Consider the following 20,271-nt stretch of genomic DNA (forward strand, 5'->3'; position numbering starts at 1 on the left):
AAGGTGAAGCTGAGGCTCTTATGTAACTGCTTGAATTCTGAAATGCCTCAGAAATACTTCTAGCACTACCAAGTTAATCATCATTCCCTGTCCTCACACTTTGACAATGAAGTGTTCTCACACTGGAGGTCTACAGCTGGGCTCCTGTTAGGAAAGGGATTGGTTATCAGAACCAATTAAAGATTTCACATTATATTGTCACCTGGCAATTAATTCACAATACATCTGAGGGGACCTCAACGAGTAACACAATGCCATGAGCAGAGTAACAAATTACTCTCTACACAGAGTCAGGGCCTATTTCCTGATGAACAAACTAACTAGAGACTGCAGCGTGTTGTGCGCTCTGCTGAGAAGGTGATTGGCTGCAGACTCCCATCTCTGCAGGACCTGTACACCTCCAGGACACTGCGGCGTGCAGCTCAGATCTTAGCTGACCCTTCTCACCCTGGACACAGTCTGTTTGACCTGCTCCCCTCAGGCAGGAGGCTCCGGTCCATTCGCACCAGAACCTCTCGCCATAAGAACAGTTTCTTCCCCTCATGTTGGACTCATGAACAATAACCGTATGACTGTTCCCACCACTAACATGTATATATCTATCTGCTTAGCACTTTTAAATTACATTTTATGTTTATTTAAGTGTTTGTTTAACAGTATGTTTCGCACTAAGTACCGAAGCAATTTCCTAATGTTGTAAACCTGCTCAACATTTGGCAATAAAACCCTTTCTGATTCTGACACTTATGGTCACACATGGACCCTGTATAGACACCTTATAAATGTCCCTGAAGGCTGATGATATGGTTTTACAGACAAGGTCAAACTGATGGTAGAAAGTGTAAATTCAGCAGTAATCTTTTGTCAAATAACTTAAAATGTTGATGGAAGTGAGGCTGTGGTAAGAAGGACCCGGCACTCAGGAGAACAGTGTTTTGATTCACACGCAGCTTTTCCGCTGCCCTCTTCACACACACCGCACAGCTCTCTCCACCAGGACCCGGCTGCTACCTAAACAGGGAAGGAGTGGTTGGTGTGATGGCTGACAGCTGTGCCAGTCGGCCTCCTCTGGCACTGCCCCCATGAACATACTGCTCCACCCCTTCCCTGCAGCTGAGCCACAAACCACACGCCGCCACTGGCACACCAGATATGATGGAAGAAGTGACGGAGGTCAAAAATGCTTTTTGCAGCAGGCTGTAAACATGCCTTTCACTGGTGTAAGTTTGGGCATTTTGAAATAGGAGTCTGTGAGGACTAAAACACTTTCTGAACTGCAGACTTTGGACGTTCTGTGTTAGCTTTTCCCGCCCTGCACTTCCCTGCTTGTAATGGGTGAATGGTAAATGGACTGGTTCTAATATTGTGATTTTTAGCTGAGAAACAACTGAGTCTTTAAAGTTATGAAAGCACTTATTAACCAGAATAAATCTTTTCCTGAGATCACATCCTCAGCTCAGAGAAAAGCCAAGCAGACGCTTTCGTAGAATGACAGCTAGCCTACAACTGTAGTTTAATGCGTTGTGGGAGCGTGTTTGCGGGGTAAATCACAGAGTGTATAGAGTGCTTGTAGCCACTGTCAACCTTGACAAAAGACAACACTCGAAAGCCCATCTCTATATAACAAAAATATAGGGACAAGTCCAGACAAAGGACTGTAAATCTCTGCACAGATGGAGCTCCATGCATTCCAGTCATAGCAGCCCGCCCCCACAGAACATGTTCTCTGAAGCACAACAAGATTGTATGTCTATATAGACTCAGTGGCCACTGTATTCAGCTGCTCATTAACACAAAGATGTGATGAGCCAATCACACGACTGCAACTCAATGTGACATGTAGACGTGGTCAGCAGCCCCGTTGAAGTTCAAATAGACCATCAGACTGGGGATGAAAGGTGATGATGACTTTAAATGTGGCTTGTTTGTTGGTGCCAGATGGGCTGGCTTTCAGAATCTGTTGATCTGCTGGGATTTTCCTGCACAGCGAGTTCTCTTGTTGATAAAGAATGGTCTAAAACAATAAGAATATGCAGTTAGCCACAGTTGTTTTAGTGAAATGAGACATCGCATGAGCGGAACGGCCAGAATGATTCGAGCTGTTAGCAACAGAACTTTAGCTCAAATGACCACTTGTTACAACCAAGGTATGCACAAGGGCTCTAAACATAATATGTTGATGTTCTCTTTACTGACCGCACTCGGTGCTACCCCTGTAAACAAAAAGGGGGAACCGGGGCTACAGCTTGCATGGGTAGCAAAATTGAACAACATAACATTATGAGTTTAAATTTCTGTTGCCATATTCAGAAGGCATGCTCTGAACGTAGCATAATCCACATGAAAGCAGGCTTATTACAAATTCATAGAGCTGATGGTGGTGTAATGGTATAGGGAATATTTTCTTGGCACACTTTGGACCCCTTAGTACCAAGTGACCATCATCAGTGCCAAAGCCTACCTGGGTATTGTTTCTCACCCTCCCCTTACAACAACAGTATACCCATCTTCTGATTGCTGCTTCCAGAATGATGATGTGTCCTGTCACACAACTTAAATCACCTGAAACTGGTTTCTTGAACATAAACAATTTTAAACTGTATCTTTGTAGCTAGAAGTGTGTCACAAAAATATATAGTTTGTTCAAATCTATTTTGTTGAATCTACAAAAGATGCAAAGGCAATGTAGTCTGGCAGGAATAAAGTATTTCTATACCAACGACGTGATTCCAAAGAGCTATTACCCCAAAAAGTGGCATATCTCAGCCTGGTCTGCAGTGCATCCTTAAAATGAAGGAAAATGAAAAACAAAAGACAAAGCAGGCCGAAAACTACCTACAGATGATCAATACCTGAAATTCGTGTTCTTAAGAAATAAGAAAAGACCTGATGCAGGACCTGCGAGCTATGTCTGGACCATCAGTTTATCAAAGCCTCGTCAGAAATGATGTCAGTGGCTGTCAAGAAGCCATTCTTAAGGAAGGGAAACAGGGCAAAAATGCAGGGGTATGGTGTACTGTGAGAAGAAGTCTACGAGTGGAAAATATATACTCGTGCTACGCTTAAAGGTATAAACACAATATACACAGTCAAATGATTATACCTAGTTTTCCACAGAGGAAGCGGACCCTGTAGTTGTGACACAGGCCATGAGTCTGGTCTTTGTTGAGACAGACAAAGCCATAGTCCTTGTGTTTCTTGTGGATCACATCTCCCGTCTGGTTGGATGGAATGCCGTCATGGGTTTCAGCCTGGACAGTGGAAACATGAGAGACACGTGGATAAAAAGTGCTATTTTTACATTTTGCGACACACTGTTGGTTTTATTCCAGCTGTCAACTGTCCTCAAGAGGACTGTCTCAAAATGTTGGGCAACATGCTTGCTCACAGCTTGAGAGAAAAAGACAGAGAAATGTCTGGTGACTTGGCAATAGGACATTTTCTTTTATTGGGTGGCTTCTAAACTTGTTTGTTTTCATAAACTACATCTGAAATTTGTCTGCTGGCTGGCTTATGTTATTGGCAAACAGCAGGAATTTCATAAGGCCTCCAGCATACAGGGCTAGTCCTCAGTGTTCCACGGCTTCCTAATCTGTCTAGACACAAAGACTTACTTGGGCAGAGTCCTACACACATTTTTGGAACTCTAACCTCATTCATTTTCAAACAGCTGTCACAGAAAGAATAGCATGCACCTTACTTAATTATTTTAGCCTACTGATAAGGTACTGGGGCCCAACAGCAATGCTGGGGAAAGTGGTGCAGCAGCATGGAACAACACAGCGGAAAGGCCAGCGTAGCACAAACTGCCAACTCTCCTTGTTTTCATATGCGGTTTCAGTTATTTAATGATAATCTATAAATTTATGTGGTAACCTTTGCTTGACCGTTTCAATTGCTGTAAATCCCTGCTTCTGATTAAACTTTCCAACAGGGGCAATAATAAAACTGTGACCTCTTAAACTCAGCAAACTGTGCTGTGACCACTAAAGCGAGAGGAAAGTATAGACATTTAGCATCTGGCACTGAGCCTCTTCACATACCTTCGGGATGTGTCAGATAATCCAAAACAAATTTGACCCAAATTACACAACATACTGGAAGAACACCACTTGGCTGCTAGAACTAGAGATCCTGCTGTTTTAGAATGAGAACGGCAAACTTAGGAAAACAGACTGTCACGGTTCTGGGTCATGTTGACCCAGCTTTCTGTTTTTCATGCTTTGGTGTTTTTCTAGATTATGATTTATGATTTGATTTATCAGTGATACTGTTTTGATTATGATGATTATTTAGTAGACTTTGGTCAGTGTCAAGTCTGTCTCTCTCTGTCTAGTCCGTGTCTTAGTAAAGTGTTTTGTTTCCTGTTTTACTTTGAAGGTTCTTGTTCCTGTCTGATGTCAGTGTTCCGGCTTTGCTCTCCCTGTCTCGTTAGGTCTTATTTCTCCCAGCTGTGTCCCCCTTCTGTCTCTAATTCCTTGATGACTCCCTCAGTGTATTTAAGCCCAGTGTGTCTTTGTGTCAGCGTTGTGTCGTTAACGGCTGTTCACCCTCACTTGCTGTGTGTTGATTTCCAGTCCTGCATCTCAGTTTAGAGTTTTGTTTGCTTTTGTGAGTTTTATTTTATGTTGAAGTTTTGTTCCAGCAATAAAGCTGCATTTTCAGTTGAAACCTCGTTTCCTAAGAGTCCTGCATTTTGGGTCCACCACTCCTGCCTGCCACACAGCCGACCATGACACAGACGTTGTCATTTTTTCCGTGAACCTGTTCAGAGGCACGCGGGCTCTCTAAATCTTCATCATTTAAAGCCCCTCATAAGAAAGAAAGCCAGAAAACCTAAAACTAATTATTTATTTTTTTTAAGTTCAGTTCAGCAAAGGAACAAAAGAGACATAAGGGAACTGGTAGTATGGTTGTTGGAATCAGCATGCCAGAACTGCAGGCCTGGCATCACATGGAAAGCTAACAGCTGGCTGTGACATGTCCCAGCAGTACACTCATGTTGCAGCCATGTTTGACTGAGGACAGATCTGTTCGTCCAACTGGCCAAAGACAACTGCTCACAGGAGCAGCCTCAGCTGACCCCGGTGTAGTGACTCTTCACTGAGACACTTTTAACCTGACTTTAGCATTGCTACAAGGTTTTTGGGCTATCCTCCAGGGGGCAATTTACTAGCATGGTTTTATTTTAGTCACAAAATCAGGCTTCATCTGTTATTGAAATGAAACTTGCCATTATATTTGAAAGGTTACAGTTTGTGGCACATCCAGTGAGGAGGTTGATTTCCTTTTGCAGTGTTTTAAGTGTAACAGAGTTATTTTTATGTCTTACTTTGATCTAGTATTAGAGAAAGATTTTATTTTAAATTTCCCTTGTTTTATCCATAGAGTCCAAAGTTTTCTTTGGACAATAAAGACTTAAACCTTAAAAAGAAAACCCCTGGGCTTGGGGGGCTAATGATGTAGGTCAGAGTCAGAGAGACTTTATTTATCCCCAAGGGGAAATTAAGATAGATACCTAGACCGTACATGCAATACACAAACATCACATTACATAACATGGAAAAGTCACATGACATGCAGGTTAAGGATACATGAAAAGATCAGCAAGCAGCAGTATGGCTCCAGGCCACTACTACTACTACTAGATGTTTACTTTGAGAGTGCTGATGCAGAAGTGTAGAGAAGGTCAGAAGGAGTTAAAGCAGTTGCACTGTGTCTTGTGGATCGAGAGAAAGCATATGGTATTGTGCTCAGAGAGAAACTTTTGTACTGCATAAGGGAGTCAGAAGTGGCACAAAAGTATGTGAGGGTGGTGCAGGACAGTGAGACACTTTTAAGGCGTGCAAAAGAAGTGACAGATGACTTCAAGGTGAGGAGGGGATCATATCAGGAATCAGCTGCGATCTCCTTCCTGTTTGCAATACTGATGGAGAGGCTGACAGATGAGGTCAGGCTGGAGTCTCCGTAGGTTGCGGTGTTTGCAGATGATATTGTGATGTGTAATGAGACTAGGGAGCAAGTGGAGAGGTTGAGATATGCTGTAGGGAGAAGAGGAATGAAACTCAGCCGAAACGAGACAGATACATGCGTGTGAATGAGAGTGAGGTGTAACAGTGGAAAAGCAAGGGGTAAGAGGTAGCGAAGGTAGATGAGTTTAAATACATGCCATCCAAAAGGTGGAGTGGGTTGAGATGAGTGTCAGGGGTGATTTGTGACAGAGGGATAGCAGCAAGAGTGAAAGATGGTATCCTTGCTATGATGTCTGGTTTGGAGACAGTAGTACTGACAAAAAGACTGGAGGCTGAGCTGGTGGTGGCAGACTTGAATTTGCAAACAATTCCTTTGAGAGTGACCAGGATCGACAAGATTAAAAGCAGCAGCTCAAATTGAGCGGTTTGGAGACAAAGTTAGAGACACGACTGTGATGGTTTGGACTTGTGCAGTGGGACAGTGGATATAATGGGCAAAGGACATTGATGATGGAGCTGCCAGGCAGCGAGAAAAGAGGAACACTTCCGAGAAGTTTAATCGATGTAGTGAAGGAGGAGATGAAGAGGGTCGGCATGACAGAGGAGAATGCCAGCGATTGGATAAGACAGAGGCAGATGATATGCTGTGGTGTCGCCTAAAGGGAGAAGCTAAAAGAAGATCAAGATATGGTACAAGATAATGTCAGGGTTACTGTAAATCATCTAAAGCGTAGTACAAGCTGACAGTGAACCTGTATATAAGCAGAATTACTTCTATTGAAGAAAATTGACTGTTCAGTGACAGATCTAAGCTTGTGACCTTGTAAACGTGAAAGAGGAAGATGGTTACAAAGAGATGCATAAAATGCCTTTTCAGTCAGTGATGATCTAGTATTATTGGTGAATTATATCAACAGCAAGCTGACTGTATAAAATGTATGAAGGTCGCACAGAGATTTCTACACTTCTTAGGGAATTCAGAAACTGCAGAATAGGACAGCACATTTCTTTGTTTCATTTTGTTTCCTGGGGCCAGCTCTTTGCTCCGATTTTAAAGCCATGAGCAATGCAATTAAAGACCATCCCTAGTTCAAACTAAAAGGCTAAACAAATCACAAACTATTACCAGACAACTAAATAAAAGCTGCTTTGTGATAGCTCAGCCTCCTGTTTGTTTTATGGTTTTATGGTGATTTACACCACTCACCACTATGATTAACAGTTGTTTTTTTAACAATACTCGTGATCACAATGGGCAAACATACATTAATATTAAAAATCTAAGCACATTCAATTAAATTAAAGGAAGAACAGCAACTCAGAAACAAAGTGGTAGGACCCATAAACTCACAGAGTGGAGTCAGCGGATGCTGAGGTGCATGGTGCACAGAGGTCACCAACTTTCTGCAGAGTCAGTCCCTACAGACATCCAAACGTAGATCCAATGAAAGAAACTCTAAACGATTTAGCGTAACAAGACATTTTGGACAGTTTTTTTTCTCCCAAATTTGTGGGAACAGCTTTAGGGATGGCCTCTTCCTGTTCCAACATGACCGGACACCAGTGCACAAAGCAAGGTCCATGGATGAGTGAGTTTGGTGTGGAAGAACGTGACTGGCCTGCACAAAGTTCTGACCTCAGCCCAGAAAGTTGATTGTCTTCACGTGGCCATTAAAACAACACCACATCCAGATGAACAGAATCTGATTTGAGGATATGTTTACCTGATGAGCATGAATCAAGACCTTTGGGATGAATTAGAACGGTGACTGTGAGCCAGGCCAACGTCAGTCTGACCTCACAAATGCACTTTTGGAAGAATGATCGAAAATTCTCCAACACTCACAGACCTTGTGGAAAGCCTCGCAGAAGAGTTGAAGCTATTAAAGATTAATGTGCAGATATAATGGTTAACTCTATGGGTTAAGACTAGGATGTTACTCAAGTATGCATGTGAAGTCAGACCAGTGATTTACAATACTAACCACATAATATGCCTTAATATGATTGGTGTGACTGGTGCACAGCTGGGGGTTATATTTCTTGCTGAAGTGAAATTTGCATTAATAAATAATATCTACACAATAAATGTAAGAAAAACAGCTGCGTGAGGGTATAATACAAAAATATGTTTGGGATCTTCTGCCTGACAGGTGTGTTCACCTGTCACAGAATAGAGAGTTATTATACGGCTTTATATCAACGGTAGGAATGATTTCCAGATGGATTCTCTACGGCAGCACGGTTGAAGGAGCTGGTATGCTTTAGAAGTGTGGAGCAGTTTGTTCAGTGACTCGAAGGAATCAAACCTTCCAAAAAGTTCAGCTTTTGTGAGTGCCTTTCTGAATCATGGCCAACCCACTGAGCTGACCACAGGTGGACTCCAATCAGTTTGCAGACATCTGACAGATGATCAGATGGCTGCAACAGATCACCAGTGGAAGCTGGACGCAATACTTATGCACGTGTTGTATTTCAATTTTTTATTATGTCACATATGTAGAATTTTGACATGAAATATTAATTCCATCCACTTGGAGGTTGTAACGTGACAAAATGTGGAACGAGTGAATACTTTTTGGATGCACTGCAGTAAAGTTCAGCAAGTTAACATTAACGCACACATCCAAGCATAGATGCAAGGATGGAGTCATTAACACATTAATAGTGAGAACTTTTAATTAGGGACAGTAGTAATATTTTAAATTGAACTTTTAGGAACCAACGTTGGATCGTGAAATACACACTGAATTTATTTCTTAGTATTTTCTGTGAAAGAAACTCATTTCATTTAGATTCCTCTTTTTCTTGAGCGTATTGATGCTTAATTGCATTGTCTTACTCCTAATGAAAGTGTCACTTATTGTAAGTTAGGTTGTGTTGTTCTCTAAGAATATCTTTACCTGAATGTCCAGCGGGCTGCTACATAGGCGGTCTGGATAGGCTTTATGCAGATCAGACAATTTCTCCCAGTCTCCAGATCCCCTTTCATCATCCCTGTCAAACCAGTTTGACCATTCTGCCTCTGTAGACACAAAGAAACACAAACACACACTTCTATATTGGTGGGAAGATGATGTGGGGATGACATCACCAATCAATTACAGCTCGGACAGAATACCCGGTGCCCAAATGAAATACTGGAGAGCTGAGCTGACATAACGACATACTGATTGATTGATAATACTTTACTGATCCTGAAGGAAATTGGGTTAAGGCTGCTGGCAACCAGCGCCATCTTACCCTTCCGAACATACATACATTACACAAACATCACATAGGGAAGACGGGTCGGAGAGGTAGAACAATGGAAATACACAATATGAGGAAAGACGGGGAGAAAAAAGGACTCCACCCAGACTGATATCAGATCAGCTCATATGATTAAGAAAATAAATGGTGTAGCTCGGGTGTTAGAATAGGTCACCTACTAACCAGGAGGTTGGTGGTTTGATTCCTGGCTGCTCTGTTCTGCGTACCAAATATCCTCGGGCACAATACTAACCGCATGTTGCTCTCTGGTGCATTCAGTGGTGTGTGAATGCTAAAAATATTTTCTGTTTTAAGTCAACACAAAGCGTTGTGGGGATCCCCAGGATTTCTCTGGCAACAGCTGAAGAATGACCATATTTTGCAGGTGCTGCTGTGCAGCGTGCTGACTAGTGTCCTCGCTGAACTCTATTACAACCTTTCACCATTTAATCTTTGCCTCAGCCTTCACTTACTTTCTCTTCTTCATGTCCAGAGTTATCCTACAGACTACTATCTGATGCTGACCAACTACATTGTTGCCTGACAGCAGCTTGCAGTCTCCTGTCTCTTTGAGATTGCACCTTCTGTCCACCTGTATGCACCGTTATCCACTCTTATAGGTCATCCTATGTTCCTCCCTCTTCTTAAAGTATGTTTTCAACAAAGCCATTTCTATCCTTTTTGAAAAAATTGCTGCCATCTGTCCATCTGCATGTCTCTTTTTAACCCACCCAAGAGAACCACGAGTCAGCTCAGATAAATGAGGAGGGTTGCGTCAGGAAGGGCATCAGGCGTAAAATCTTGGGAAAATTAAACAAGGTGATCATAAAGAACGAGATTTCCAAACTGAACAGACTCTTGAAATGATTAAGTGCTTTGGGCAAGTTTGTGTCAGAGGAAAGACCTTTGATTCCAGATCAGACACCCTGATGGTCTTGTGTGAACTGAAGGGAACCTGATCTGGTGTAAGTCTTCTTTCTGAGGTGCATCTTTGTGAGGAAGCAGAGCTCTGGCCCTTATTTTTTTTATAAGAAACTCCTCTGCCACTCCTGATGAAGACTTTAATAAACGGCTGAAAGAGCTAAATGAAGGACTATGGACGGCCCTGAAGCTCTGCTGACTACTACTCAACTACCTACTAACGCTACCTATTTAGCACACCAATATATTGCCGATGTATATCCTCTGTGTGGGTAGTGGTAGGTGTTTGCATATTGGGAAGCGATTGTTTCTCTGTTTCTTAGTACTACCCACACAGATTTAATGTAGCTTTTTCCTGAGCAAGACCTCGGGATGATGTCGCACACCTCTGTTTCACCAACGCCTTTTCTCTGTCTGCACGATCTGACTGGAGAGACATTATGTAGCACAAACATTGTTTTCCCACTGAAAAGATGTAGCACTGACGAGGCATTAACATAGCTTATTGACACAGCAAATATAGTCTATGTCAGCAATATGTTGCTGCACTTTGTTTGATTGAACACAGTTTACTGACTATATTCCTCTGTAACACCAATGTTGCAGCGACAGAGGTTGGAGTCGAGATACTGAGTCTATACTCCAAGCAGGGGGGGATGGGCTGTTTATTTGTATATTTGTCCCTACAAAATACTTTTGACAGCAGAAAATGTTACTGCCTGTTGGTGAGGTGAGCAGCTAATTAGCAAAGCAACCAGACTGTAAGCTGATAGTAGCTAACACAGCCTGGCCTGGAAGATGGACAGCAATCAAGCAATGCTCAGAGTATCGTGGGGATGCCAGGATTTGTCTGGGTGTGTTTATTGTATCTCACCACACTGCATAGATACTTACAAAGAACACCAGGTTCTACTTGGAATTTAATATTTCCCTGTAATAATATTGTTACATGTTCTGCCTTGTCGTTGCACTAAGCTGTAGTGTGAATCTTAAACACAGAAGTCCTTCAGATATGAAGTAGTTTTTTATTATAGCACAATGTGTCATTGCAACACTTGTGCAGGACATTTACTGGTCAGAAGCTGCCACAACTACCTCTGTGTGTCTGCAGTGCAACAATAGTACCCAGTGTCAATAACATGAGCCAGTCTGCCTGAAACAAAAGCATGAAGATTTTGCTTGTGTTAGCTATGTTGCACCCCGGCAGCCTGTAACAATATAACAGTTTGATGGAAAATGTTTCTATGTTTTAAAAAACATGGAGCATAGAGACTTTCTTTCATTCTAGAGTAGCCATGTGGCTACAGCCAAGATAACTGCTAAGATGTAGCACAGCCCCACAGCATGTAACAGCTGATAACTAGAACTTTCCAGGAGGACAGTGTGGTGATCACAGGAGTGTAGTAAAGTGATGTTTTTCCTTCTCTTAACTGCTAACAAATGTAACGTGTTGCTGGCTTCATGACCTCAGCTACTTCTACATCTTGCTCTGTTCTGTGAATGCTTCCATTTCGGTCACATGTGGGAATTCTTCCATTTTACAGCAGTTTCTGATGTCTTCAGTGTCCACGTGGCTTATGTTATGTTCCCAAAATCTATAATATGTAATTCGTTTAAACGTTCAAATTACACATAACCAGGCTAAGCTAGCGATCGTACAATTAGTAAGTAGTAATGAACAATGGTTTGTTTTTTTGTTTTTTTACATACAGTGACTTGCAAAAGTGTTCGGCCCCCTTGAACTTTCCCACATTTTGTCACATTACAGCCACAAACATGAATCAATGTTATTGGAATTCCAGGTGAAAGACCAACACAAAGTGGTGCACACGTGAGAAGTGGAACAAAATCACACATGACTCCAAACATTTGTTACAAATAAATAACTGCAAAGTGGGGTGTTCGTAATTATTCAGCCCCCTTTAGTCTGAGTGCAGTCAGTTGCACATAGACGTTGCCTGATGAGTGCTAATGACTAAATAGAGTGCACCTGTGTGTGATCTAATGTCAGTACAAATACAGCTGCTCTGCGACGGCCTCAGAGGTTGTCTAAGAGAATATTGGGAGCAACAACACCATGAAGTTTTTGCACATGTTTTTTGCACATGTCGAGGAGCGTGTCAGGCTACATTTCACTGTGTGTTATACTTGTATAACTATGCATGTGACAAATAAAGAACCTTGAACCTTGAACACAGCAGACAAGTCAGGGATAAAGTTACTGAGAAATTTAAAGCAGGCTTAGGCTACAAAAAGATTTCCCAAGCCTCAAACATCGCACGGAGCACTGTTCAAGCCATCATTCAGAAATGGAAGGAGTATGGCACAACTGTAAACCTACCAAGACAAGGCCGTCCACCTAAACTCACAGGCCGAACAAGGAGAGCGCTGATCAGAAATGCAGCCAAGAGGCCCATGGTGACTCTGGACGAGCTGCAGAGATCTACAGCTCAGGTGGGGGAATCTGTCCACAGGACAACTATTAGTCGTGCACTGCACAAAGTTGGCCTTTATGGAAGAGTGGCAAGAAGAAAGCCATTGTTAACAGGAAACCATAAGAAGTCCTGTTTGCAGTTTGCCACAAGCCATGAGGGGGACACAGCAAACATGTGGAAGAAGCTGCTCTGGTCAGATGAGACCAAAATGCAAAACGCTATGTGTGGAAAACTAACACTGCACATCACTCTGAACACACCATCCCCACTGTCAGATATGGTGGTGGCAGCATCATGCTCTGGGGGGGGGGGGGGGGGGCTTCTCTTCAGCAGGGACAGGGAAGCTGGTCAGAGTTGATGGGAAGATGGATGGAGCCAAATACAGGGCAGTCTTGGAAGAAAACCTCTTGGAGTCTGCAAAAGACTTGAGACTGGGGCGACCCTAAACATGAAGCCAGGGCAACGATGGGACGGTTTAAAACAAAACATATCCATGTGTTAGACTGGCCCAGTCAAAGTCCAGATCTAAATCCAATCGAGAATCTGTGGCAAGATCTGAAAACTGCTGTTCACAAACGCTGTGCATCTAATCTGACTGAGCTGGAGCTGTTTCAAAGAAGAATGGGCAAAGATTTCAGTCTGTAGATGTGCAAAGCTGGTAGAGACAGACCCTAAAAGACTGGCAGCTGGAACTGCAGCAAAAGGTGGTTCTACAAAGTATTGACTCAGGGCGCTGAATAATTACACACACCCCACTTTGCAGTTATTTATTTGTAAAAAATGTTTGGAATCATGTGTGATTTTGTTCCACTTCTCACGTGTGCACCACTTTGTGTTGGTCCTTCACGTGCAATTACAATAACATTGATTCATGTTTGTGGCTGTAATGTGACAAAATGTGGGAAAGTTCAAGGGGGCCGAATACTTTTGCAAGCCACTGTATGTAAAAAAACAAAAAAACAAACCATTGTTCATTACTTAGTTAGCTTAGTATGCTTAGTTGGTAATAATGGGAACTGTTTGGGCTACCCTTGTGGGTGACTGTAACAAAGGTTTGTGGTCACTAGTGCAAGTTTTGGGAGATATATATGTATATGGTATAACTAGCAAGGTAAAGAGCACTGGAAACAGGCTCTTTAAGGGAAAAGGCTCTGTTCATATTAGTGCACCAGTAAAACCTGTTGCTTTGGCTGCCCCTATTCTTTGGGTACCATTGTGGTTAAATCCAAATGACTTCTGCTGCATTTATTTTGGATGGCAGTGTGTCCCTGATAAAAACTAAGTGGTGTTTAACATCTTGAGAGACACTGAGGCGCTGCATACTTTTGTCTGTGTATCTGCTCTCCCATTCTTTTCAGAAAGAAACACTGGTGTGGCTATGTGTCCGCAGAGTTACCTTGGACCCACTGGCTGCTGGCGGTGACGGTGAAATGCTCCCCAAAACTTGACTGAAAAACTTGAGCGCTCCGGGCCTCTGAAGACGCCTTAGTCCCTGTTACAACAAATGCTGTTAGTGCCGTAACATAAAACTTGCTGGGTTTCCTGGATGAAAAATGCTTTGATCATGTCATATCCCATTAAAATCATGCTAGTGGCAGGGTTAGGTTTTTTTAAAAAAAAAAAAAAATTCCTACCTTGATAGACAGCAGTGTCCTCCACAACAGAAGACACATCACCTTTTGTCACTATAAAGGTCCAGGGATGCCTGTAGATAACAAAAAAAAAAGCATATGAAGAAAGAAGCCAGAAAATGGTAGCAAATCAGACAGATGAAAGCAGTAGAACGAGGGCAGAGAGTGGAATGAAAAAATGTACAGAAGGCACAGAAAGAACAGAAGCGAGAGATGAAATGAATAAGAAATGAAGCTGAGCCAGAAGCAAAACTGTCTGGACTAAGAACTGCCAATAATGATTGTTCTTTTCACAGGTTCAGCGTGTGCCATGTTGCAGAACCCAAAGTTTTCAAATCTTGTTTCAAGATTCAACAAGACCAATAAAATAATGCTGTCATTGTGCTGACAGCTCAACTCAACTGTGAATGCAACTGCGTTTGCATTCACAGGATGAGGTTCTCTCAGAAGTAGTGACAGCAAGGGAATGACTTCTGAAACTAAAACATGTTGATCTCTCTCTTGTAACTACAGGACATTAATAAAGAACCCAATCATGGTCCAGTCTGCTTCCCTTAAGCACAGTGACCTCTTTCTGAGAAGAATTAAATACAATTGTATTTATATAGCACCAAATCACAACAACAGTCGCCTTGAGGAGTTTTATACTGTAAGGTAAAGACCCCACAATAATACATACAGAGAAAACCCCAACAGTCAGATGACCCCCTATGAGCAAGCACTTTGGTGACAGTGAGAAAGAAAAACTCCTTTTTAACAGGAAGAAACTTCCAGCAGAACCAGGCTCAGGGAGGGGCGGGGCCATCTGCTGTGATTGGTTGGGGGTGAGGGGATGGAAACAAGACAAAAGACAGGCTGTAGAAGAGAGCTAGAAAATAATTATAACTCATAATTAAATGTAGAGTGGTGTATAAACAGTTGGTGAGTGAAAAAAGGTTAAGAGCTGGTTTAACAGAAGGGGGCCTGAAAGCTGGAGGCTCTGCCTCCTATTTTAAAATACTCTAGAAACAACAAGTAAGCCTGCAGTACGAGAGCGAAGTGCTCTATTGGGGTGATATGGTACTACAAGGTCATTAAGATAAGATGGGGCCTTATTATTTAAGACCTTGTATGTGAGGAGCAGGATTTTGAATTTGTTTCTGGATTTAACAGGAAGCCAATGAAGGGAAGCCAAAACAGGAGCAATCTGCTCTCTCTTTCTAGTCCCTGTCAGGACTCTTGCTGCAGCATTTTGGATTAGCTGAAGGAGTTTTTTGGACATCCTGATAATAATGAATCACAGTCGTCCAGCCTGGAATAAATCCACAAGATATGATGTTGAGACAGGATTTTAGAGATTTTAGAATTTGTTCAATATGCACATTGAAGGACATGTCCCGGTCAAAACTGACTCCAAGATCCCTCATGGTGTCATTGCAGGCCAAGGTTTTTCTATCCAGAGTAAGTATCTGGTTAGATACCATGTTTTTAAGATTTTCATAGTCGAGTATAATAACCTACAATAACCAGTTTTATCTGAATTTAGAAGCAGAAAATTAGAGGTTATCCAGGTCTTTATGTCTTTAAGACATTCCTGCAGTTTAACTCATTGGTGTGTGTTATCTGGCTTCATGGACAGATAGAGCTGGGTGTCATCTGCATAGCAGTGTAAATGTATGCTATGTCTTCTAATGATGCTGCCTAAGGGAAGCATGTATAATGTAAACAGAATTGGTCCTAGCACTGAACCCTGTGGAACTCCATAATTAACCTCAGTGTGTGAAGAGGACTCTCCATTTACATGCACAAACTGGAGTCTATTAGATAGATATGATACAAACCACTGCAGTGCAGTACCTGTAATACCTACAGCATGTTCTAATCGCTCTAATAGGATATTATGGTCGACAGTATCGAACGCTGCACTGAGGTCTAGCAGGACAAGCACAGAGATGAGTCCACTGTCAGAGGCCATAAGAAGATCATTTGTAACCTTCACTAAAGCTGTTTCTGTGCTGTGATGAGCTCTGAAACCTGACTGAAACTCTTCAATAAGCCTCTGCAGATGATCTGTTAGCTGTTTGACAACTACTCTTTCAAGGATGTTTGATATAAAGGAAGGTTGGAGATTGGCCTATAATTAGCTAAGACTGCTGGGTCTAGAGATGCTTTTTGAGTAAAGGTTTAACTACAGCTAGCTTGAAGGCCTGTGGTACATAGCCGATCATTAGAGATAGGTTGATCATATTTAAGATCGAAGAATTAATTAATGGCAGGACTTCTTTGAGCAGCTTTGTAGGAATGGGGTCTAAAAGACACGTTGATGGTTTGGAGGAAGTAATTATTGAAGTTAACTCAGAAAGATCAATTGGAAAAAAGACTAAATAAATATCAATAATATTGAAAGCAGCTGTACGTAATGTTCCATCTGTTAGATAGTTATGAGCAATTTTTTCTCTAACAGTTAAAATTGTATTTGGGAAGAAAATCATGAAGTCATTACTAGTGAGCGTTAAAAGAATGGTTGGGTAAACAGAGCTCCGACGGTTTGTGGGGCTACAATGCTGAAGAGAAATCTAGGGTTGTCTTTATTTTCTTCAATCATTGATGAATAAGAAGGTGACACTTTTTTAGATGGTTTATACTCTTGAGGTCCTATAAGTTGGGAGGTGGGGCAGGACCCAAAGTTTCCCAGTAGGAGATTGTCCAAAGCACCACACTGCCTTCGCTGGTTTGCCTTCTATCCATAGTGCATCCTGACGCTGGGTGTTCCCTAGGTAAGTGATACTCATGCACCCGGTCCACTTCTGATGCTCGCTTGCAAATTGTTGGTGTTTTCAGTGGTGGACAGAGGTGAGCATGGGCACTCTGTCTCGTCTGCAGCTATGTAATGCCATATCAAACAAACTGTGCATTCTGACACCTTTCACCAAGAACCAGCATGAACTTTTTCAGCAATTTGAGCTGTAATAGCTCATCTGTTGGATATGACTACACTGACCCTCACTCTTGGCCTCACTCCATCTATGACGCTGTTGCTGGTTCACCACTGCTCCATTAAGGACCAATTTTGATAGATACTGACCACTGCAGACCAAGAACAGCCCACAAAAACTGGGGTGTCTTAGCATGGAGAGTGAGATGTTTGGACTCTAATGCAGCAAAGATAGCATTGTCACTCATTCTGGGTAAACACTGTTTATTTATTTAACCATTTGAAATCATGTACTTTTTCTCCCAGGATCCTTCTACTTGACTTGAACAGAATGATTTATATAATAAAAACAGTTATCATATGGTGATGAACTGCTGTGGGCAATCCCAACAAACAAAAACACAATGACTTCCTACCTCACCCCATACAAGCTGAGGCCAATTGATGTTTATTTTTGTATTTCTTCACTTTCCAAATAATCAAACTAGCAGTTGCTCGTTGCACTTCTCACCAAGCTTTTTGCTGCTGGTCTTTTAGCACATTCCAGCTTTGTGCAGATCTACAGTCTCACCCCTGACATCCTTTGACAGCTCTTTGGTCTTGCCCATAGTGATGTAGAGGTTGAAATAGAAGAAACTGATTTTGTGGATGGTGGTACAGTTGAGATCAGGAGTATCTGTAATTGATTAACTGTAATCTGTGATAGGCAGCCAACCTGTGAGAGCCTAAGGTTTGGCTGGGTTGTAGGGGATCAAATATTTATTTTTCCCACTGACATGCAAATCAATTCATAACTTTTGTATTTTTCTGGATTTCTTGCTGATATTCTGTCTCAATGAAACTACAATAGAAAATTCCTGTTTCATTCTGTGGAAGTGAGCAAACTTACAAACTCTGCAGGGCATTTGGGTAATTATTGTTCCTTTGTTAGTATGTCTAAAGAGCTTTGACTGAGAACCTTCACAGACATTTGTTAGTATGGTTGAACCATTTGTTTGGTGCAGTTTTTATACATATAAAATGAGTCTATTTTAAAAATATCAAATTACTTTGGATAAATTAAAAGTGGACATTTTTAAGAAAACGATTGGGTTGGTATCTACACCTTAAAGCTCATCTGTACATGCTGATTTACTTAAATTGATTTTTTTGGAGCAAATAAGCATTGTGTTGCTGTATTTCTGCATGCTGCCACAAGTACTGCTGTGACAGCTGCAGTAAAGATATGCAAATGACATAACTGAAAATGTATTGCAGAGTCTCATAAATTCCAGCTTATTAAAATGTCTCTGGGTGCACCACAAATTACACAGCCTCTCTCTCCTGATGACACCAGTGTCTGCCTGTTTGGCAATAGTGTAAGGAGAGCCGGCGACAAGAGTCGTTAGGCAGGAATCCCTCTGTCGCCTCAACACTGCTCCGATCGTCCTCCATAGCATCTACAACTGTGGAAGAAAGTGCAAATTGGCAAAGGAATGTTAACTTGTGTCTCTGTCCTCAAGTCATTTATAAAACCCTCTCAGTGTTTCCCGGCTCTCATCTGCAGCATTCATTTTCATAATGCTGCGCGGCTCAGGGGCTAACCACAGGGCCTGCACTGCCAACATTAACCAACATCTCCTCTCAGCCCACAACAAGGCAGCTGACATTACAACTAACAAACACGGTGCAAAGCACAATCGCACAGGCCTGTATTTTACCATGCAAAGTCACCTTTCTTTTCTTTTTCTCAAAAACAGAAGAGCACAGTAGTGTTGTTTGAAAAAGGTCTCAGTTTACAAGTATGAACACTAATGTTAGAAAATCGGAGACCTCAGCAGTCGTTTGGTTGTGATTCATGATTCAGTTTCCATTTCCCATGCATGATACACACTGACACAGTGAGTGCAGCATAACTTCACACAGTGCTCTTAGCTTCCACAGCTTCCATAATATGTAAATGTGTGTCTTTTAATCAGCACACGTATGCACATTTAGTCTTTGTAGTAGGTATGTCAAGCCCACTTTACCTGAATGACAACAGTGATGCTGTGTACAGGAAGGAGATGAGCAGACACGCCTTTCTGAGGACACTCAGATCCTTTAATGTGTCCAGCATCATGTTGGAGATCTTCTACCAAGTAAGTGCTGTTTACTCTGCTGTTGTCTGCTGGGGGGCAGCTTCAGTGCCAGAGATGCCGCAGGATCAAAAAACTAATCCACAAGGCTAGAAGCATCAGTGGTCAGAATTTACAGGCATTTGTCAGTGAGGGTCAGGGGTCACTGAACAAACGCCTTTTCTATCACGGACAACACACCCACTCCACTCCACACTACTGAATAAGCACAGGTCCTTCTCCTCAGACTAATCCAACCATAAAGACCGCTTCACTCTTACCGTTCTCGTTAAAGCTATATAACAACTCTTCATTCTTTCACAGGTGAACACACCTTTCAGGCAGAAGATCCCAAACATGTCTGATGTTTATAGTCTACATATGATTTATTACTGCCATTTGCACTTCTCTCTTGAACACTGCAAGTCTTACTTTTACTGTTTTTAACCAACTTCATTTTTACTTTCTCCATTTTTTATGAGTGTATAAATTCCTACAGTATCTCATAGTGCATGGTCCTTACAAGGCGCTCGTGGTACTTTTATTCTAAATGTGTTGTTTTTTGTTTATTGCAGACTGTACAGTTTTTTAAAATCAACAACCTTTCACCTTCCACCACCTGAGGCACAGCCACCGATCTTAGATAAGTGCATAACATTTGAATCAAAGCACGTTTTCTCAAATGGTGGTAAACTGAACTGAACTTGTCTGTGTGCTACTTAAACCTTATATTAAACCTTATAAACCATAATGAACAAATCTAAATCGTAATATTTGGCTATTGTCAGCAGGTAGACTTGAAACACAGCTAAAAATGGTCTGCCTGAAACAGTGAATGTGAAAGCCGTTTAGTTTAATGTAAATCTGGAAAAATACACTACCAGTAGAAGCTTTAAGAACACCCCAATTCTTCCAGTTTTTTTTAATTGCAATTCATGTCATTCAAGTCCAATGAATAGCTTGAAATGGTACAAAGGTAACTGGTGAACTGCCAGAGCTTTGAAAAAAAGAAGTTAAGGTTAACCCAAACTGAATATAATGTACATTTGA

General features: G+C 41.8%; 1 protein-coding gene across 1 annotated transcript in view; it reads right to left on the bottom strand.

The window, feature by feature from the left end:
* Nucleotides 1-20,271, bottom strand: part of cemip (cell migration inducing hyaluronidase 1) — a 105,413-nt gene that overhangs the window by 61,517 nt on the left and 23,625 nt on the right. Inside the window, exons 6-9 of the mRNA XM_085358853.1 lie at nucleotides 14,215-14,285; nucleotides 13,977-14,072; nucleotides 8,876-8,997; nucleotides 3,104-3,251 (exon numbers count right to left, since the gene is read on the bottom strand). Coding sequence (XP_085214979.1) covers nucleotides 3,104-3,251; nucleotides 8,876-8,997; nucleotides 13,977-14,072; nucleotides 14,215-14,285 — 437 coding nt within the window. The remainder of the gene's footprint in view (nucleotides 1-3,103; nucleotides 3,252-8,875; nucleotides 8,998-13,976; nucleotides 14,073-14,214; nucleotides 14,286-20,271) is intronic.

The sequence above is a fragment of the Diplotaxodon limnothrissa genome, linkage group LG1 (assembly GCF_057381915.1).
Source record: "Diplotaxodon limnothrissa isolate DT_005_m linkage group LG1, D_limnothrissa_male_GT1.1, whole genome shotgun sequence".
In the NCBI taxonomy this organism is placed as follows: domain Eukaryota; kingdom Metazoa; phylum Chordata; class Actinopteri; order Cichliformes; family Cichlidae; genus Diplotaxodon; species Diplotaxodon limnothrissa.